This window comes from Chaetodon trifascialis, chromosome 11, assembly GCF_039877785.1.
Source record: "Chaetodon trifascialis isolate fChaTrf1 chromosome 11, fChaTrf1.hap1, whole genome shotgun sequence".
NCBI lineage: Eukaryota > Metazoa > Chordata > Actinopteri > Chaetodontiformes > Chaetodontidae > Chaetodon > Chaetodon trifascialis.
In genome coordinates, this window is record NC_092066.1 from 16,286,947 (window position 1) to 16,310,225 (window position 23,279).

The window sequence follows — 23,279 nt, forward strand, 5'->3', positions numbered from 1 at the left end:
ACAAATCCATTACATCACACCTCTGCCCTGTTACAAAGCACAGGATTCCTGAGCGCTAACGCAAACCTCTTTCACCTGACTGAAGTCATGACATCATCCTCACAAGATGTGCAAACAGGAAACGTTAAAGAAGAGTTGTCATGGAAACACTGCAACTTGGCTCCAACAGTGACAGATGGACACAATTCAGAGCGAGTTCACAGACGTGCTGTAGTTCCCCTTAATGTGTCGCAAGAGGAACAACAGTCAGCTAACTTAAACAGAGAGATGGCGACGGACCACAAGCTCTCAGGGCTTCAGGTAGCTCGAACTGAACTCCCTGCTTGTACTGCGACAACACAGTGTTAAGTAACACAACTGAAAACACACATCTAATTCAGCAGAGCCACAAAAAAGCAGTGAAGTGAATGAAGCGACAGCTGAATAAATTGGGAGAGTTTCATTCACGGGGAAGAATGATGCCAAAGAGAGACCTTTAAATAGAACAGAGGCCATGAGAGCACACAAAGGAATGGAGCCTGTCAGTAAATTGGTAATGTCAGGAGGCCAAATTGAAGTGTTGATTAGAGGCCGAGCCTACAGCTTCCTGAACAAAGAGCGAAGGAGACCAAGATTGGGGAGGATTATCCTGCTCTCGTTCATTACAGAGACGGCGAGTGATTGGATCGCCCTGTTATTAACACTGGACCTGTGTATGTGTGTGTGTTGGTGGCAGATTTAATCAATGTTCACTTAATGCTTTGGTACCAAAATCATTTTCACTTGACTAGTTACTTATTCCACAATGTAGAACATCCAAGCATATTGTTTTCAATGCTTGTCAAGCAGGTAAAATGTGGTAGTCTTTTCCCCCTTCTATCTAAAAAGAAGGCACTTGTGTCTGGGAAAAGCGAGGCACACAATCATAGTCTAGTCTGTGGCAGCGTTAAACGTGGGATTTATGGGTTTATAAAAAGCGACTGCTGAGCTTTCAAAACTGATTTCAGCTCCTCTGCTTTCCTTGCTCGCATAAATTTCTGTGCATCTCTGGCGGCTGGTGTTGTGGTGCATAACTGACTGCAAAGCAAAACTGATCTGTCGAAAGGTTTTACTGCTGTTTAGAGTGTATTTTTGGAAAGTTAATTGCATTCAAATGAGTCTCCCACAGACTGGCCTGCTCCTTAAAATGACACAGTCCTCATACAGTATATGCAATATCTTTCCATTAATACCTATGTCTGGATAGATTCTCTCTCTCTCTCTCGACACACACACACACACACACACACACACACACACACACACACACACACACACACACACACACACACACACACACACACACACACACACACACACACACACACACACACACACACACTGTGTGGGGCAGATGAGGAGAAATGGATCGGTCCTGACAGAGAACGGGGATAAATGGGGAGATAATCAGGTGTGAAATCACTCTGGTTTTCTTTCTGCAGTAATTCAGTCGGTCTCATCTTCTCTCAGCGTCTCTAAACGCAAAGGGCTATTTCTGTTTCACACAAAACTAATAGTAGTAATCGCAGGGCTTTTCCCACACACACTGTGGGAAATGTTAACCTGTCTGCTCTCACGAGTTGGCGACTACTCCCAGGGAAGCACCAGCATTCAGGATTTCATGCTTTTTCTCTGCCTTCTTCTCTGACAGTCGTCCATTTTTACCCCTTCCATTCTTTCCCCCTGAGCGTCACTTTTTTCCTTCCCCTTGTTGATCAGTCATCTGTCCTTCTGCCTGTTCTATGTTCCATCTTCATCTCTCTTTTTCTCTGAGAGGCAGGTTTTCTTCAATGTGTAAGAGGCAAAATGGAAATTATGTAATAATGGCAACTCAAAATGCAGCAATATAGAAATACTTTTGTTGGGGTGTTTCGGAAGTTTACATTTTTCATTCAACCATAGTAAATATATTCACTTGACAGTTGGTAACTAAGCTAGCATACCAGTCACTATCTGGTTGTTAGCTGGCAGCATCCTGGCAGAAAACAAACAGTGGATCTGGTGTTGCACATGGACTCCTTGGGGAGTTACAGTGGGTTTGCATTGAGAACCAAGCGCACGTGGCACACACAAAAACACACAAAGTACACAGAGCTCTGCTGCTGCAAAGGAATATATTAATTTTGTCTACAGTAATATATTTTATTACACCATGCCTCACATTGCATGGTCTCTGAGAGAGTGGTTGTTTAATAGCTAATGAAGACCAGAATTGTCTATAAAGTGAAATTAAACTCTCGTCTGCATACAACATAAAGATTCTGAAATGTTTCAGAACACTAAAGAACCAAAATAATAATAATAATAATAATAATAATAATAATAATAATAATAATAATAATAATAATAATAATAATTATTATTATTATTATTATTATTATTATTATTTATTATCCTACAAAAGTCTCCAGCATCCAGCTTAAGCTTAATATCTGCAAGGCACTCAGGTGAAGGTGTTTGCAGTCAGGTTGCTATAGAGACAGTTATATCTGTGAATCTCCACCATAACAATGTCACTGGTTTTCTGATCAGGGTGCAAATTAAACCAGGAGTCAGTCTGGAATAGTTCATCCCGGTTTAAAAAGTGGATTTCTGAAAAAATTCCTTATTATCATCCATTAGTTACGCTGAACAAGATTAATGTCAAACACCTGCGTTAGCACTCATCAGTGAGAGCAGGTGCACATGGCTCTGTCCTCAAGGTGCCTGACAAAGATGGAATAGATCAATAAAAGCCCATTAATATGGTGGAATCAATAAATAGAACCACGCGAATCAATAAAAGCAGAAAAACTGTTGTCTTGCCAATGAAGTTAAGCAGCAGATTTGTGGACTCTTGGTGTAACTACAATCTTCCTTCAGGGAATTGGTTTAGTTAATCCAAGACTGAGTCAAGGATTATCAGAGAAAACCAATTTGAGTTAATCTGGTTTTACAAATGTACAAATGCTGCAATTGATCTGGTGTAAAAGGCCCATTTAGTCCAGGATTTGGCGTAATCTCAGTCTGGGAATCAGTCTAAAGTTCGTGAACCAAACCAGGTCAGTGTTGTACCTGTTAGTACCGAACCTGGATTTAAACAGTCAATTGAAATTGCGATCGTGTGTTGCAAAAGCACCACTTAACAGCAGGTCAGAATCAGAGCTGGGTGCCTGGACAAGGTTAGCAGCTACTTTAAGCCTGCAGTGCAGAACTTTTGTCTCCCCCTTCTGGCAGTGAGAGTAATTACACAAACAGTGTCACTGTAGGCCTGACGGCATAGGCTCTGCCATGCTCCTCGTTGCTGTAGCCGACTCCGTCATTATGGTTGCTCTCCTCTTGAGCTCTGGCAAACTAGTCAACACTGGTTTATGTAAAACACATCACAATTGGTGCACCAACGCAGGAACGTTACCACAGATGCCAGCTTTAAAAGCTCTCTCTTTAAATACAGAGAGATTTACCTGGCGGTGATAAGCTTCATCTGCATTGTGTGAACTCACTGAAAAACAGGACGTTCATTCATATGTAAAAGCCGCTTCTTCACTCCAGCTTTAAATTGACTTTCTCGAGCTCTGAAAAATGTCTCTGAAGCTTTTGAATTAAATTAGCATCAAAATAAGCCTTACTGTTTTGATGGTGATGTCATATATGCCATATGATTTCATGACTCCTTCACATCAGCAATAAAAACAGCCTTCTTCCTTGAATCCAGTGTGGACTGAGTTCTACACTGTTGTGGGCATTACGCTCTGTGACTATGTGCTCTTATTCCAGCACTCTTACCGTCACTGCAGCCCTTCATTAGCACCCGCTCTCTGCACTGCCCCCCTCCTCTCTGCGCAGCCCTTCATTCCTCCATCACTAATCAGTTCATGGATTTCCACAGAATTGACACCCGCCGCTTGACATGACTTTCAATTTGTCACTTGCTCACTCTTTACACCTCTCGTCTTCTTCATCTCTAATGTCTCTTCTTTCTCTCTTTGTCTTTTATCATCCTGTCTTTGTCGCACGCCATTGTGGCTGCCATGCTTTGATCTGTGATCATTTGCACAAAGCGCTGCTGCCTCCGTCTCGCTGTCCGTACATTTTGGTTTGTCTTTTCACATTCTCCTCATTTTGGCCTCTTTTTCTCTTTACTCACTCTTGCTCCTTTATTCATACCCTCATTTTGTCAGAAGGCATCTTTCCTCAAAGCTTTGAACATGAAACAGCACACAGTCTCACTATCTTCACTTTTCAGGCTTTCTGTTTTATACACATTCCTCTATTTGTCTTTCTTCTCTTGCATGCTGCTCGTTTCTCCTATTCTTTTCTTTCTCTGTCTTGTATTTTTTATGTTTTTTCTTTGCCTCTTTTCCCCTCTCGTCTATTCATCTCTGCTCTTAAATATTTGATTATGAGTGCACTGACATGACACCACTGTTCCCTGTTGCAGCTGAGGGTGTTTAGATCCCAAAGCACAGGATGAAGGAAACATGCAGCACTTTCAAACATACATTGAGCTTTTTCTGTCATATAATTGTGTAGTGCATTTTCAGAACAACCAATCATAGACATTTTTGTTAGATTATGTCAGCCAGGTCACTGACCATAGTTAAAGACAGGACATTAGATTTGGGGGGAATATTGGTTGATGTAGCTTCCATTCAGATGTTTTGCAGAAGCTACCAAGTAACTGCGTAGGCAGTTTAAATTAACCACCATAAAAAATAGCACAATTAGCATCTGTAATGTGTTTTGTGTAGTTTATAGTGCAGGGGCAAAGACAAACTACTCTCTCAATTCTAGGAAAGAAATTGGCTAGAGATTGCATTTAAAAGGATCAATCCAACCTGGATTTAGCTGCATTTAAAGTGTTTGTTGAAGGCCTTCAAAATCAGTGTTGGGTATTATAAGAAAAACACACAGCACATACTTTTCTTTGTGTGTCTGTACAATGCGTGGGCTCTAGTGAGAATGGCTGCTGATGGCTTGTCTAAATGTGCAGGAGCCAACACTTCAGGGGAAAAACAAACAAGAAAGAGATGAAAAAGCAAAAGGAAAAGACAAGCATGCACATGTCACATTAAAAAACAGAGGGAGACGAATCAGGGAAACACAGAAAGAGTGCAAGCCATCACGCCAGCAGCTAGCACCTAAGTTATGCTAAAGCACTAACCCACTGACCCACATATCACACACCCAGCAGTAGAGTTGGGCGGTATCCATATTTTGATACCGTCAAACCTTCCCCACATTTTCCCGGGGTATACGGTATTACCGTGACTAATTAAAAATCACTTTGCAGGGCAGCGTGCCATGCGTGCAGTTCAGACAGTCAATGCTCACGCTAAGAAGCACCAATCCTAACTCGTAGCATACCAGAATGACGGCGAGGAACTCAGCTAAAAGCCTCTACCAAGCATTGTCAGCCAAACGAAACATAATTCATAACCCAATATGTGCATGTGACGAAAACACGAAAATAGCGCACGTCAACGGTACCGCATCTGCTGATTTCACCACTTCACGCAAACCACAAAAGCCTGGTATCATATGAAAGCAGAGAGTCTGATGATCACAAAGATTTGTGCCTCCTCACTGTGCGACAAAAACTCAGCGAGCCAGCAGCCAAAGAGTAGCAGAAAAAAACTTTGCTAAATCATACAGTATGTCTTATTTTTGCTGTTTTGTGGTCAAAAGTTATATTCCAGCTCGAAAAAAAACGCTGCTAACGTCTCCTCCTATGACTCTGCGTTAGTTTGAGACCAATCACGAAGGTCCTGGTTGTTTAAAGAGGAGGGGGTTTCTAGAGTGGAGGGAGCGCTCTTCATGCAATAACTCTCTGGGCTTACTCCCTTCTCCACCTTTTTTCTCGAGTAAAAATTCAACCAGATACATTGAACAGAGTGGACTGCATTTTTGTTTATGTTATTTTTTTTTTTTTTTTTAATGACGGTAATGAAACTGATACCATTGCTATTTTTAGATACCGTGGGATACCTTATTACTGAATTACCGCCCAACCCTACCCAGCAACTCTGAGGGCTAACTTGGTAATAACTGGGCTGCTACTGGAAAGTTGAGTCACTGCGCCCAGCAGGAAGATTTTTAATTCACAGCAATGATGAACGAACAGGGTGAAACTCAAGTGCACCGAACTGAGCAGACCTAACCATCAGGAAATAAACTGGTATTAAAGGATCAGTTCAACAGCATCAAACCATTTCTTTACTTTCTGCAAGAGGCGTCTAAACATTGAGATAGTGTGGATTTGTACTGCAACGTGAATACAGTAAGGTCGATTTTACAGAATCACAACAGCAAAGTGCTTTTCCAGAAACAATTTCCCCACAGTTACATGGGTTATCCACAGACCTCCCTGTGGGCAGTTTTATTCGGAACTATTTCTTCAGCAGAAAGTAGTAAGAGAGTTGTTTCTGGTAGGACATGTTGCTGGTGAGTTCTCCTGATGCAATTTATCAGTGCTTTGTGCAGCAAACAATGAAACTTTTTCCACTCCATTGTATTGCAGTGGCGGTAGAAGTCTGAGAGATGAATATCTAAAAACCTCAGCAGATAAAACTGAAACTCCTTTAATATCAAAAGCGGCGACCAATAAAATGTTTTGGTGAGATTTGGATGGAAGCGACACTTAAACCTCGCATTCCTATCCAGAGCATAAGCCACAATGATCATTACAGTAATGACTGAAAAGATGAATACTTGCACTGCACTGGGAAGCTGATATACTGTGTCAGCAAACCCAGACAGAATTAATTTCACACTATTTAATTTCAGATAACTCAAAGAGATTGTTTTTCCAACAATGAAGACGTCAAATAAACTAATCTTTTATACTTTTATTTGTATAGCACTTTTCATACGTAAAAAATTGTAGCACAAAGTGTTAACATGGACAACTGATCCATACAAACATGCCTGATACTTTTAACGTTACACATGTTTTAAGGTGTAATGTTGTGACAGCATGTAACCAGAGTGTACCAGACAAACTGAACATACAGTAACCCTCCATACTGAATGTAACCAAAGCATGGTGCCACCAGGCCCCATGACCTTCATGTGAACTAGCTGGTCATGAGTGGATCTTGGTTTTCAGTAGTTTTGGTGCATGTATGGTTTAGGTCTGGCCTGGTTTTTGTAGGCTTATGTGTTGCCGACTGAATTGTCAGGAAGAGGGAGAGAGGTCAGAGTGTCATGTCAACTTAGAGGAGAAAGAAAAAGTTGGTCACTTCTCATTGACAGATCTGCTGGAATGTGACGCCTGAATAGTCCAGCGATTGTGATTTTAACTATGAAGTACATATTAATCCCGGCCAATGAAAACTTAGTGTTAGTATTTGTGTCTGCCTGCTGCAAATGCCACATTTGGCAGGCCACTGACTTTATTTGTGTCTGTCATTTTTCACACAGTGCAGTTAAAACAGCAAAGCGATGGTGCAGAGATGTGGGTGTGTTGCAATGCAGTTTTGAAACTTCTTCGAAAATATGACAATTTCCGCCTTAAGTCAGCTCTGCAAACCAATCAGTTGAGTGTCGGGGTCACGCTGCCTCACTCACATCATCCCATGCAACTGCACGGCTCCACTAGTTCCCCACGTTCTGTCCTTACTGTTCACGCCCTCCCTCTCGCTGGCCTTGTATTCTGGCTCCATCCTTCCGCTGGTAAAACTTCAGTGTGGCTACTTCTAGAGCTCATCTAGCTTCTACTAACTTCTCGCTGCTATAACTCTCCCTGGCTGTTTTTCTTCCATTCTGTCACTGTCTCCCCCATCTTTTTTACTTGTCTTTCCATTCTCTCCTCTTTTCAACCCAACTTCCCTGTCCCACGCTGTTTTCTCCTCTTTGCCTCCCTCACAGACTCTGAGACAGAAACGACTTGTCGTGTCATCTGGTCAGCTAAACCATGTGAGGCTGAAACTGGTTTGTGCTGGTGAGTCACATCACAGATGTTGTATAAAGAACCTTTAATGTCAAAAGAGACTATGTAATCCCTCTACTGAAGTTAAAAATAGTCTCTGCAAATTTAATTTACAACGTTTCCACCTGATAACAGTCACATGTGGCCGACAGCAGCCTCAAATGGTTCAGAAAAGGTCTGAAATGATTTTCTGGGTGGTTTGTATATTAGCTGATAAGGAAGGCAACATTAAGCTGCCAGATTCTGCATTGGAGTTTGGTGTGATGTGTGCATGAGTACAAAGAGAAGAGATGAAGAAAAAGAGAGGAAGCGACACATATCAGGGCTGAAGCTAAGACAGCTCCCATTGTCATGAATCAAAGCGCCACTAATTGGTACAATTATATAGACAAGATGAGAGAGAATACAGAGCTGTGTGAGCGAGAAGGGCATGCACACACACAGACAGCAGAAGCAGATGAGAACGCGCTTCAAATTAGCAAAATAAATTAGTTACACATGTTTATGTAATGTAGCAACAATTAAGTGAAATATATGCTATCTGGCAAACAGAGCTCACTTCTCGATGGAGAGGAGACATTCTTTGAAGTCAGAGCACTAGAAGGATGAATAATTTACACCACATTTACAGGATAATGCAGTTTGAACATCGCTCAGCATTTCTTTGCATTAGCGCTTATTACACTGACTTATCTGACCCGATTGCTGCATGTGATCTTTCCAAAACTACCATGAGCCTGGAGCGCTGTGGGTTATATGTCTCGCCGGTTATGTGCCGTGTTACTACAGGAATGGGAGCAATGATGTGAAGGTGGAGCAAAGTGATGATCAAGTACTCGTGGTGCAGCTGGGCCTGAGCCGGAGTGATGAGAAAAACAAACAGTTTGCGGTGAGGAGATGCAGCGTCTATAAATCTCTTTTTAATACCCTGCAGTCATGTTGTTCCCCCTCACAACAATAATTCACAAACAATCCAATAGCTACTCCTCATGGGAAGGCCTGTTAGATTAAGTCATTACCAAACTACCAAGAGGATTTTTCATGACCAGACACACACACTCATAAACACACTGAACAGATTTATACATTACACTTATTGAGGTTTAAAGTCACACTCACACATACATCTCACAAATGATGCACAAAGCAATTAACAGAGAAGAAAAGCTATGCAATACAATGTCTGTTGACAACATACTGCTGCTTCGCCATTCACACACACTCCTACACTCACAGGCAGACAGCACTTATGACTTCATTCTCACTATCCGAGTCATCTGCGGGCCAGACAAGCTGATTCAATTCAAAACTGATATTGAACGAAGCCACTATGCAGACTGTAATCACACCCTGTTTGACCCCTCTGCAACAAAGGGAGCAGCCCGAGGCTATTTACTTCACCTCTGAATGAAATCTTGAGATACTGCTCTCATCACCGTCTTTGTTTCAGATTCAAAGCAACGACTGGAGCACTACTAAGCCAAAAAGACCTCTCAGCCTTGAATGTGGTTATGAATGGAAAGAGAAACCAAAAACATTGTTCAGATTTGGTGGTCCGAGTGGATTTCCCCTACCTGAGGCCCATCTCTCAAGTAAGCCTTTGTCTCGTCTGTGCACACACAAGCACACACACGCAAACACAATTTAATTCATTTTGTTTATGAGTTTCAGAACGCAAAGCTGAATAATTTAGTACCTTTTAGACTTTGATTTGTAACAGGAGGCAACAGTTGCAAGGCCTGGTCACACCAGTGTTTGACATGGCTAAATACTGGAGCAAAATATATTTATTCTGCCATCAGTGGATTCACTTGTGGGGGCAAAGTAAATTTGTGCAACAGTTTCTCATTTGCTGAACCTTGACTCGTGAATTCACACTTGACCAACAGCAAGCCATCTGGACAGTGTGCTGACCTTTCAGCAGCACTTTGTTTCCCCCGAAACCTGACATGAAATGCACGGATTATATTTTAATAATCTGTGGTCTATTTCAGTGCTTTCACTGTCAACAGCCCACATTTAACACACTACTCGGCCACTGTGTCTGTCATCAGTGCTAGAGCTGCTAGCTTAAGTTGGGTATTTCACTGGACAACTCGCCGGTTTAACGTGGAAGCGAGATGGATAAGCCACCGTGAAATAAATGCTGTAAGGTTGAGGGGGAAAAGTAGGTAAACTGCTCCCAAAAGAAGAATGGTTTGTTGACAGTTATAAGACAAGAGTCGATTGTACAATTCTTCTTCTGAATAAACTGTGTGGACTTACTGACCTGGTAATTAGCAAGGCTGTTGGCTCAGAGAGTATTTTTTCCTCTTTATTGACTGAAATGGTATGCAAGCCCAAAATCAAAATTACGTTGTTTTCTGCTCTGATCACAAATGTGTACTTTCACATTTCTTGCTGTCTCTGTGTCTGTCTCTCATTTCTCCAGCTTGCCTCCTTTCCCCCACCTACTCCCTCTTTTCCTATTCCTTAAGATACACCTATCAGGATGAGCCTTTCAACCTTCACTCTCCTGCCCACAGTAAGCCGTGCACATTTTCAACAGTCAAACCTCATTTCACAGCATGACGTCTATACTCGTACAGAAGCCAGGGCTTTGAACAGACTCAATATTCTCCATATACTTCGAGGTGGCCCATCACACAGACTGGCCGTGAAATCCCGCAGATGGCTCCATAAATGGAAAATAGCTGAGGTGAGTTGCTTTCAACAGCCAAAGTATGTACTTTGAACTAAGCATGAGTGTAGGAGATTACCAGACATCACACAAACAGTCAGGCAGGACTTAAACCAGAGGTTAAGAAATTCAAGTCTTTGAATTCAATGTTTTGTGTTTCATTCTGATTCATATTCTAGCTGGCCGACTGCAGTTTCAAGACCAAAACATCCAAATTTAAAGCTAGTATGAGTCTCATGACATCTTTTAAAAGCTAAGAAACAGTCGTGATGACCCTTGAGAGCAGAGAACTTCTAAGAAAAATGTGAGGAATTTGAGGTGATGTGGAAAAGAAAAATGAGATGTGGCAAAGTACAGAGAGAGATGGTTTCCCTTTCAGCTTTCTGTGGGGTAACAGACAAAAACACACGCTGTTGTGATATCAAATAAGACCCATGGGGTTGTGCAAACACTGGGGGAGGGAGATGGCCAGAGTCAGATCATAAGCATGTTTTCATAACACACTTTCCCTTCCTGGAAGGTGTGGGTTCATGTGTGTAGGTGTCCATGATGTGTATCTAAGAGCTCTTCTAACAAGCTGTTCAAAGAGTCACTCTGTTTAGACTGCGATGGGAGGAAAAGTCTCTTCTCTCATAACACACATATGTGGACAGACAGTGGGAGTCAAACACAATGCAGTCTCCATCCATCCATTATCTATACCGCCTATCCCTTTCGGGGTTGCGGGGGGCTGGAGCCTATCCCAGCTACAATGGGCGAGAGGCAGGGTACACCCTGAACCGGTCGCCAGCCAATTGCAGGGCAACATGTAAGGACAAACAACCATTCACACTCACATTCACACCTACGGACAATTTAGAGTCGTCAATTAACCTAATGAGCATGTTTTTGGTCTGTGGGAGGAAGACAATGCAGTCTCCTGAGAACAAAACCTACCGTATTTGAATACCTAAACCCTAAGCAGGCAGAATACATCCTGTCTCTGAACTCCCTCTCATACCACTGAAAAACACAGCTGTTCTACTCAGACACAACAACCCCTGGATACATCTCTGCAGCAGGATGTAGTGCTGCTTCAGTCAGGAACTATTTAGTGCAGAGGTGTCCAGGCATGACAGCCAATTGTGTTGACACCTGCGAGAACCATTTGTAAGACTATATATTAGGAAATTATCTCTTGGTGCTTCCTCAGGTCTGACAGAAGCTCCAACAGGAAAAGAGAAAATGAACTTCACATCCAGCAGGTCAGTTCCTGTAGCACTGAAAGGTATTATGCACTGAACTCAAAGCAGAGCCGTAAGGTAACAGTCACCTTATCCTTTCTGAAGGGTCAACAACATGTCTTAGCTGTTCAGCAGAGAACCCAAATTCACAATGACAAACATCTTTTTATTGTCATGGAGAAGACCCTACAGAAAACTGACCACACACCATGAGATGATGACACATGATGAGGAACTACAGCCTCAACTTCTCCTCCACAGAAAACTGCAAAACATGTGCGCTCACTGTCTTGCCACTGTTGCCAAACAACATAACTTTTACCCTGTTTGCTGCCAAAAAAAGTGAAGCAAATGTCCACAATCTCTAAGTTTACAGAGTTACATAAATTCTTACCACAACCTAAGACAAGTGGTGACGTCACAATTCGACTGGGCTACCACCATTGGTTTCCTGTATTAACAGCCATCTAATCATGGCTCAGACTTGTTGGAGGGTCATTCAGCAGATTCGTTCAATTTTGGGGGTTAAAAGAAGAAAACCTTGGCTTTTCCTCACCATGAATTTGAAGCATCTTGTATACACAAATATAAGCATTGAGTACTCTCCTTAGTACTCTCCGTACTCAGCCATGCTCGTCATGTGTTGTTAGTGAAGTATGTGATACTTACGATCCAAGCCGTTGATGTACTTCATGGATATCTCACAATGTCCCCACACGGCGCTGACGATGGGATACAGCTTCTTGCCTTTCAGTCCTCTAAATGCGACTCCTAGATACTGTCCTTCCACCATGAAGCTCAGCGTCCCTTCGTCCATGTCCAGAATCACTAGCAGAGAGTCCGGCAGGGTGAACGACTCCTCCGGCTCTAGGAAACAAGGGTAAGAGGGCAGCGAGCTATGTGCCCTGTTCTTACTGTCATGGTAGAGCCTGTTGCGTCCCAGATCCCAGCCCCAGGATTCACAGTCCGACCCTACCAATGCCGTGTACCCAACAGAATGTAAAGGAGCTTCAGAGGTAGCTACCCCAACCACAGCGTGGGTGCCCCGCTGGCGGGAGGGCCAGTGGATCTTCCACACATGGAGACCCCGTGTGTATCCGATCCGCCCCCGAATGCAGTCCGTGCTCTGAGCGACTGGGTGGCGGTGAAATGTCAGTTTATCCTCTTCTTTGATGAAGATGTTGAGCGAGCGGTCGTCAGGGTTCCATCCGTGACGGAGCTGGGTCTCCAGTCCAGCACATGGCATGTCCAGCAGGAGATCCAGCCTGGGAGGTTTGGAGAAATCTGGATCCCTCAGTTGAGGGTGCTGCCGGCGGTGAGCCGAGGGCCGGTATGACGGGGAACCACCGCTTTCCCCACGACCATCTACCGATTTAATGCCACCAGAAATCTTCTGTCCCATGGCTACGATGGAAGGGTTGACTGAAGGAGGGGGGCGGAAGAGGGGAGGGTGGTGTTTGTGCAGGTGGCTGCTGCGCTGCGTAGAGCGTGACGTTACCTCATCAATGCGGTGGAGCTGAGGTGAGAGTTTCGAACTGGAGAGTGGTGGAGGGAGATGAAGGAGATGATGAATGAAAGATGTATGCGATCTGGTTTCATGCCACAAATGTCTTCAGAGACACTGCCACTCCTGTTAAGAGAAGAAAAGAGACACAAAAATGTGATCACTAATTGTTCATCACTAATAGTTTTTGGCAAATTCCAGTCTAAAGAATGAACCAGAAAAAGAGGAAGAAATGCAAAGAAAAGAAAGTGACTGAAAGAGAAAGAATTACACTGCTGGCAAGTGTTGGCAAAACTTCTTGTTTCACAGATTTCGTGTGACTTTGTTTTGATAGGAGTAAAAAATGAACAGGATGAACAAGTATATATACACACAGGCACAAATACACACGCACACACATTTCCTCTGACTCATCCTACGTCCTCCCAACAGTCATACGCCAGTTTCAATACATTCATGCAACCCTTCAAACATTCCCCAGTTGTGCAACATTGCCCAGATTTGAAGCCACCACGCTCTCATTTAGGTAATTTAATTTTAATGAGTATTGCCTGAGCCTGCAGAACTATCAACACAACAGGCGGAACAACAAAACACCAGGTATAAATTTATGTCCGTTCCTTAGTGAAACAGAGTTGAAAAGTCAGTTTGACTTATGCTTACGCTCACACTTTATAGACGGTACAGTGTGTGATACACAACAGCAGCAGGCTCTGTCTGTTCTGTCTTCTACATAAAACCCAAATCCTGCTGAGCAATAACCACGGCCCATACTGTGGTTTCATTTTTAGAATGTAATTTCTATTTTTATGTCATTTTCAGCATAGTTTCCAGTGTGTGGGCGGGACAGTTTTAGTTTAGTTTTTTAATTCAGTTTCAGTTGAATTCACTTTGAGTTTCAGTTTATGTGGGTTAAAGGTGACACTGTGTTAAAAAACAACAGATCAGGAGCGGCTTAAAATGTGTGTTCACCTTCAATTTATGTTGCTTTTCAAATGAATGTTCATCCAAAAAAACTAAACACCTGTTGTTTCTTTTGATTTTCCTTCATCTCTTATCTCAAGTTTACACATATAGTTAAAGAAAATGACACATATACAAATTTTACCTTGACTACTGTGGTAGAGTTGGTACATTTATTGCTATTTTAGTCAACAATTAGTCTTGAACACCATATTGTAGCATATAAAGCCGACAAAGATGATCTCACTCACACACACGCACACACACACACACACACACACACACACACACACACACACACACACACACACACACACACACACACACACACACACACACACACACAGAGCTCTGTGTGGTAAAGCTGACGTAGTGATCTCTTCCAGGAACAGCAGCTGGTGCTTCCTGTTCACAGGAAAAGAGTCAGTGACACCTCACTCAGACAGGGAAGTGGATGACACAATTCTCTTCATGTCTCATCTATCTGCTGCCTGTCTTTACCTCACCCACCACAAGTCGCAAAATGCCCATTTATGTGTTCACTGAACTGACGCTTCTTCTGGTAAGTGAGCGTCTCACACCTCCGTTTATTTACGCGTCATCGCTGCAGCTATAGCAGGTGGATACAGAGGGTTAAACCTCGCTCTCCTGCTGACTTCACCGTATCATGAAGTTCATTGTTTCAATTTACACATGATCTACCCTGAAGTGAAAAGTGAATAATAATGAGCTGAAAATACTCTTATTGTATTTCTGTAAAGTGTTAAGTACAGTAAATGTAATAAAAATACATCCAGTGTTTTTATTTTTAACCAAAGACTGATGACACAGACACAAATATTCCCACCAAACCAATCAGCCGCCACACCACAAAGTGAGGTCATGGCGCAGTTCAGTGTGAAATTGTGATGCCACACACAGGGACACACACACACACACACACACACACACACACACACACACACACACACACACACACACACACACACACACACACAGACCTCCGTCTCATTTTGGCCACTTGCATTTTCCCATTCTCTGTCTCTCTCTTTCTGCTTCTCTTGCTGTGGATGAGGTCATGGCAGCTGGCAGCTAATGTGTGCCACCACTCAGTTCACTCCTCAGCATGAGGGGGTTCACTTCTCGGACACACACACACACACACACACACTCGCACACAGACAGACACATGCATACAGACAGCTGCCTCAGTGTGTGTCATCACGGCTGGCAGGTGGGTTAAGGGTGGACGCTGTGTGGAAGATTCCAGAGTCATGGCTGCCAAACTTCAGCCAAACAAAACAGTTTAACACTGTACGAACTCTCAGTGTGTCTGTGTGTGTGTCTCAGCTGGCCCAGTCTGGCACAGCATGTGGATGACAATCTGGCATTATGGGCTGTCATCAAGGAGGCACTTGATCTCTGACCCCGTGTCGTCACGGTCGCCGTTGCATAGTAACCTCTCAAGAGGCTGGTGGTGGGCTGGCGCAGCGTCTGCTGCTGCGAATAGCAGCAACATGTTTCAGCCATCTGTTGTTTACTTTCCTTCCATCTCCCTCCATCTCTCTCTTCTTCTGCAGCCAACTCATTTAGGAATGACCATGTTCATGCTCCTTCCCTTCATCTGTACTTTCAGCTGGGTCCCGCAGGTATGGAGGGAACAGAGACTCACATGGTGCCACACAAGTGCAAAATGCACAACAATTTGATGTCTTCAAATTTCTTCACTTGTCCAACCAACGGTCTAAAATCCACAGATATTAAGCTTATTGTATGTAAGATAAAAACAGTAACTCCTCAAACTTGGCTTAAACAATGGATCGGTTATTGCTTGTAAATATCAAATAACACAAAATGTCAAATAACACAAACAGGTTCTGCGGGGGAAGGAAATTAGCAGGAATGTGGAAGAATGGGAGACCTTCCTGTCTCTCGTTCTTCTATATTCGTCCTATTAATGACTGGGAGCAAAAAGAGAAAATGGGTAAACTTGGCAGAATAAGAAGAAATAATTTGAACTGAGAGAAGTGCAGCATAATGGTTAGATAATCTGAGACGAAAGGGAGCCAACTTGCTTCACTGAAATAGGAATTACTCTGAAAGGCTCTTCAAAAAAGTGGAAAAGAAGAAGACGGGAGAGGACAGACAGAGACAGACAGCAGTGTGCACCTGGTGTGTGGGCAGGCTTCATCTGGCCTCTCCTGTTGTACAACTAACAAGCTCCACTACTAAAAAGTATGTGAGGGCGGTGTGTGTGTGTGTCTTTAAGTGTGTAACATTGTCTGAGGAGGACGCAGCATGTGTGTGTGTGTGTGTGTGTGTGTGTGTGTGTGTGTGTGTGTGTGTGTGTGTGTGTGTGTGTGTGTGTGTGTGTGTGTGTGTGTGTGTGTGTGTGTGTGTGTGTGTGTGTGTGTGCACCTCAGAACACACATAGGAAGCTGCTGAGGAACCTCTCACTCACAGTGCACCGCCCTCTGAGAACAGGCCTGACCCGTCTGTGGGTTTGTCCACAGAAATCATGTCAAGCTCCCAGACGCTCCAAAGTACAATGTTTAAATATGAGCTTATGACTAACACAAGCCGAGTTTCCAAGAAATGTTGAATACAGCATTATCTTTTTTGGCATCTTTTGATAGTGACAGCGAAGAGGCAGACAGAAAACCTCTCATGCAACAAAGGTCACTGGCTAGAAATGAAGTGGCTACGTGACAATGAAACCGTGCGCTGTGTTCATGCGACTATCGAGGCGCTCCAAATACATTAGTATTTATAGTACATGTGTGATTACTCATTTGTGTGTCAGAGGGTCAATCAAGGACAACCGGTGATCCACAAGGCCACATTGGGTCAGCATTAATAGCTAGAGTTCATGCATCAATGTCTGGCCTCTGTGTGTGTGTGTGTGTGTGTGTGTGTGTGTGTGTGTGTGTGTGTGTGTGTGTGTGTGTGTGCGCGTGCATGTGCCCTTCATCCCAGATCAGCTGGCCCACAAGTTATCACCCCGGCCACCTGTACACACTGCGACAGCAGCAGAAACAGCTTTTGTTTGGCACCACTTATTGCTTGGAAACAACAGGCTTTGTTTAGCGAGTCACATCCAGTCAAACGTTAATAAATATTTTAAAGATATCTGAAAGGAATAATTTGACATTTTGGGAAATACGTCTATTTACTGCTTTGTGTTAGACAAAGAGATCGATAACACTCTCATATCCGTCTGTTCGACATCAGGCTCCAGACAGCATCCGGTCAGCTCAGTTTATCATAAAGTCTGGGAACAGGGAGAACATTGATTTTTCATCTGAAGAGTTGCAGATACGTGTATTTCCCAAAATGTCAGACTATTCCTTTAAGAAATGTTCAGTCTCATTTGAGCAACAAAGCTGAACTCTGAACTGTCCCCAAAACCACAGTGACCGGGGGGACATTCATTTGGAAAGACACTGAAACATTTAATGAACTGAAACATTTCCTGTGTGTGTTTCTGTCTTGGTCATCGAGAGAAATTCAGCAGCTTCCTCCTGAAACACTGAGGTGTCCATCTTTTTCTGGTCATGCGGCTCTGAGTCTGCATTAAAATACATCAGCAGGGTGCAAAATGCACTTAGTGATTCACCTTTCAAGGGTCTGTGAACTCGAATTATACTGGTCATGGTGATTTCTGACTTAAGTGCAGAATTAGGTCTAATTCAATTTAATAATTGCTCACTCGCTGACTCGTTGGTCAAGCTTGAAATCACGGTGGACAGCAGCAGAGCTCTAATAACAAGGAAATATTCTGAAGTTTGAGAAAAGGCCAAACTAATGTCATGTCTCTCATTATAACAGACAGATTGTAGTTTTGCTCATCCTTGTATATCACTTTTTACCACCATTACACGACTGATTTTAGAGCACTCCGACCTCATTTGAACCCTGACTGTCACGCTGAATTACAGCAACTTATGAAAATGAATCACAAAGTGGTCACTTCTTCCACTTTCCACTCCTGGGGGCGACATTTGGGCACCGCAGAGCTCATGTGAAAACACAAACACATGCAGGAAAACAGACACACGTATTCATATGATAGCTCTTCATAGCAACAGCTGTACCCACTAGATTAAACAAACTACCGTCCGCTCTACATTGCTGACATTCATTCCTACTGAGGGAATCCCTGGGTAGCTGAAGATGCCAGAGCTAGACATAAACTGTACCGTCTGGCTCCTAACAGGATGTCAAAATACAGACTCCGGACTGGGATTTAAAATTCATCTTGCAGCTGATGAGAAGAAGTGGTGCCCTAATATAGACATCTCAGACTTAACAGGCAGTTGTAGAAGGAGATATCACACTCTTTTATCTCTGTCTGTCTTTGCAGGTTTGACTTTTTAATCTTTCCTGTGTCCTCACACACCTGCCTCTTCTATTTTCACTTGCATTCCTTTTCCCCTCTACTCCACTTTCTTCTTCTACTCTATACATTTTTCTCTGCTTTCCACCTCTATCCATTTGTCTCAGTCCCCGCCTCTTTGTCTTACAGCAAATCCTCAGAGACAGCGGCAGAGCTGACACCCTTTCAACTGATAAAAATTATCTGAGGCCTGCCACCAAATGCCCCGGCGTCTACCACACGGTGATCAATGCGAGCTCAGCGCGCACGAAACGTAGGATCCGCAAAACACCGAACACAAGCAAATCCATACTCGCACACATGCTCACTGACGGGCACAAACCCTTCACACACCGATGACACAGACTATGCATGTATTGTGGAGGAAATTACTCTTCTACTCGAGCTGATGGTTGCCTGTAGTGAAATTTCCCTGATGCATCACTTTTCTGTATTCCCACTCCAGTCAGAGAAGCAGAGTCTCTCTTTTCTTTTCTTCCATCACAGTCTGAACGTGTTACGAAGTACCTCCAGTCATCGTCTCCCTAATGAATCATGTTCCCTCTCCCACATCTTCCTCCTCTGCTCACATTAATCTGCTTCGCTCCTCAACTGAAGAAATTCCCTCCTAAAACTCCCTCACTTTTTCTTAAATACTGAATTTGCTTCGTTGGTGATGCAGGAATTGAAACTAAATAGTTGTGCTAAAAAAAAATAAAATTCCATGTTTACAGACAGGTTGAAAATACAGAAGATGGATGAGCAGACACACACACACACACACACACACACACACACACACACACACACACACACACACACACACACACACACACACACACAGTGTGCTAAGTTCTTATATTTCCTCATGTCTGCTGTGACAACTTAAAATCCATGGTGCCCTAAGGGAGGACTATCAGTGCTACAGTGATTGAGCACTCCTTTACGGACACCTACGCAAAACCTCTTCATCTCTCTCATACACACATATGGATATACACACACACACACACACACACACACAGAAGGCCTTGGCTGTGCCATCCATAAAGCTCTCTGGGGTAGAAGTAGATTCAGGTGGCAGATTCACAACCCCAGCAGTAATGAAACTGAATCAAAGTGTGGCTGAATATGACGCACTGCTGCTGCCTCACTCATTTAACATCCAAACCACTTACGCAAGAGTGTGATGAAACATGTCACACCCACACGAGTCGAACACAAGCCATGAATTTTTTTTTTTTATGCTGTCATGACAAAATGACGTCTAAAACAGCATCTGGCCCACTGATTTTGTTTGGTTTCACAGGATGGTTTTACACACTTTAGAGAGGGCAATTGAGGAGTTAAGACTTCTTTGTAGAGCTGAAACGATATTTATTTTTGAGTCAGCTGGAAGAAAACTGATCAACTACAATTCTAATAATTGATTAATTGAGTTAGGCCCCGTTTACACGACAACGCTCGCGGGTGAAAATGACAAAATATTTTATCGGATATTCCTTTTGTTTAGACGGTGACGGTGTTTTTGGGCCTTAAAAACGCAAAGAAGTGAAACCCCCCTCCAGAGTGGAAATCTTAAAAACGCTCCACCGTCGCGTTCCCGTCTAAAGGGTAAAAATGCAAAAGTGTGCTCCGATCTGTCTGTTACATTCTCTGATTCCACACACTTTTGCGTTACTGTATGCATGCAGATTTACCCGCCTGTCTAAACACGGACTAAAAAGTGAGAACGCAATGCCACTTTTGCGTTTTCTGTTCAGATCATTTCCGTGTAAACGTAACCTTATTTGTTAAACAACGAGACGAAGCATCATGCAGCCATGCTAGCAGCCCTGTGAGGCTGTGCTTTAAGGTGGAAGCAAACATCAGCATGTTTCTATACTCACAGTGACAGTGCTAACGTGCTGAAGCTTATCAGGTGATGCTGTCATGTTGACTGTCTTAGCTTTGTGTATTAGCATGCAAACGTTTCCTAAACACACAGTAGAGGAACAGAATTTGTTTTTCCAGGTGTTTGGTTTTCAACAAATATTAGACGAAAAGACTGGCCTCACTATGGGCACCATGAATGTCTGTACAACATTTCATGTCACTCCATCCAATAGTTGTTGAGATATTTCAAGTGGCAGACATTGCCATATCTAGAGCCACGCTGCATGGCCAAAAATACCTAATTTTTGATTTGCTGCTTTTCTGCTTTATTGTGTTATTGTTGCATATGGACTATATTTGAGTTTGGACAATCAAAACAAGCAATCTGAAGATGTCGCTTTGGATACTCTGGTAACTTGAGAGGAGTGTTCTCCAAAGTGGGCAAAGTGGAACAAAGGGTGCTGTTCCACGACATTTGACAGGGGAAAGTACATCCACACAAGCATGTACACACACACACACACACACACACACACACACACACACACACACACACACACACACAAACACAGTGTTACTGAGAAACCTCCCCACTCCTCTCAAACAACACAAAAACCAAAGAGAGAAACAAAGGAAGGACATTAAAAAAACTGTGCAGATAGACAGCGATTATTTAAATCGAGGGACTGACTATAAAAAGCAGGCAGAGGCTGCGGTGGAGGACGGCTGTATGGATTTGGCAGAAATAAAGAGAACACAAACAATGGAAGAGAAGGAGAGAGAGAGAGAGAAACAGAGGTCAGCAGCTGACAAAACAAAAGGATAAAGTCAGAAAGGAGAGCTGCTATCTCTCTATCCCAGGATGGACCACACAAATACACCTTCTCACCACAATCCATAACCTAAACACAACACTGTGAGAAAAGCTACTGCAGGGAGAGCAGAGCAAGGCGTCAGATTAGGGCTGCTTGAAACATATAGACAAACAGAGCGTTTAAAAATAGAAAGCAGGATCTATCCTATTATTGTGTGTGAGCGGGGGAAATCCGAGGGTAACTCTCAACTCTATCTCTCCCCAACAAAGCAGACACACTCACACACACACACACACACACACACACACACACACACACACACACACACACACACACACACACACAGGGGTATCCCAGCTGGCCAGCTGGGGCCTCGAGACCATTAAGAGAATTAAAGGCAACAGAAGATAAGCAAGTGAGGGGGGGAGGAGGAGGGAGGGAGGAGGAAGAGGAGGAGAGGCTAAGTACACAGTAGCATCCACTGGAGAAGAAAATGTTGAGTATATCGTCAAAAGGTTAACAGAAGCAGCAGCGCATGGACTCATTTTCTTTAATGGAAACAGAATGAAACACTTATCGTACTTACAGCTCCATCAACTCTCAGGCGCGCACTGTAGGACATATCACTGTAAAAACTGTCATCGCATACAGCTGTGTCGGCTGCACTACAGTATTTCTTCCACAAATACACACGCACACACACACACACACACACCTGAAATAGCAACAATCCCCTCAGTGAGACATATTTCAGCGATGAAACACTTCACCTTGTAGACAGGACAACAGATCAAGTCGCTTACAGTGAATATCCAGTGGCTCTTCTGCTGACTCGCTGCGTGTAGCTGTTCAGTCCATGTTCAAATCCAGACAGGCAGCCAAAACACTGCTAAACTCCTCCAGCCAGCCGCCGGCACACACACACACAGAGGGAGAGAGAGAGAGAACCAGAGCAGACAGGAGGGAGAAGAGACCAGCAGCCGGCAAGTCTGACTCTGACAGAGAAAGAGAGACTCCCTCTTTCCTCGGAGAGCTGCCCACCTCTCCCTCCTCCTCCCTCCACTGTTCCCTCCCTCTTTTCCTTCCCTGGAGCTTATCTGTCCCGAGGCTATCACCTCTTCCTCACACACTCCCCACCTCAACCACCGCCTTCCCCCAACACACTTGCGCTCCAACTCTAAGGAGTGTCTCCAAGGCAGCGCCGTCACGACGTTCTCTGCTGACAACTACAGCGCCGTGCAGACTTTGGAGCCCCGCTCCAGTTTCAGTTCCTCTTCAGTCTTTCCGAGAGGAGTGAGGGAGAGACATGAAGGGCTGAAAGCCGATCCCCTCTGATCTCATCAAGCAAAGTTACCAACAGCAACCAGACCGGCAAGCAGCTGAGAGAAACACCCGCTTCACCTCCCTCCCTCCCCCCTTCTGACAAAGAGCTCACACCAGGCCAACCAACCAAACCAACCCCCACCTCCCCCTATGGTACAGGCACACACCAACACACTTACACACACCTACACGTGCCACATGCACTACACAAGCGGAGCAAGTTTCAGGCATCAAGGTGAAAAGTGCCAGTCATGTCATGTACACCACAAGCATACGTGAGGTTACAGATGAAAAACCAAACTACAAATATCACTGAATAACGGACATTTACCGCATAATTCAGAAACTATGAGGAGTACTCATTAAAAAGAACGGCTCTGTCCACAATATTAGATTATTGTTGCTGTGTACAAAGTGTTTCTTTTTCTTCCATTTCGACAGTTAACACATGACATCCAGCACTGTCTGAGGGAGGAGCTGCTCTGCTTTGTTCTGTTCTGTTGCTCCCTTCTCTTTCCTGTCATCACATTGTGTATCAGCCCACATTACAGCATAACTTGGCTCTGAGGTGATGTGATGATTACGTCCATTTAT

General features: G+C 43.6%; 1 protein-coding gene across 5 annotated transcripts in view; it reads right to left on the reverse strand.

The window, feature by feature from the left end:
• The window catches only part of LOC139339443 (SPRY domain-containing SOCS box protein 4-like), a 70,892-nt gene that overhangs the window by 24,166 nt on the left and 23,447 nt on the right, over positions 1-23,279 (reverse strand). For 2 of the 5 annotated variants that reach the window (XM_070975063.1, XM_070975065.1), the window contains exon 2: positions 12,500-13,460. In XM_070975063.1, coding sequence (XP_070831164.1) covers positions 12,500-13,232 — 733 coding nt within the window. In that variant the 5' untranslated portion in view covers positions 13,233-13,460. Of the gene's footprint in view, positions 1-12,499; positions 13,461-22,127; positions 22,360-23,279 lie in introns of those variants that run through there. The other 3 variants (XM_070975064.1, XM_070975067.1, XM_070975066.1) reach the window with 3 other exon arrangements.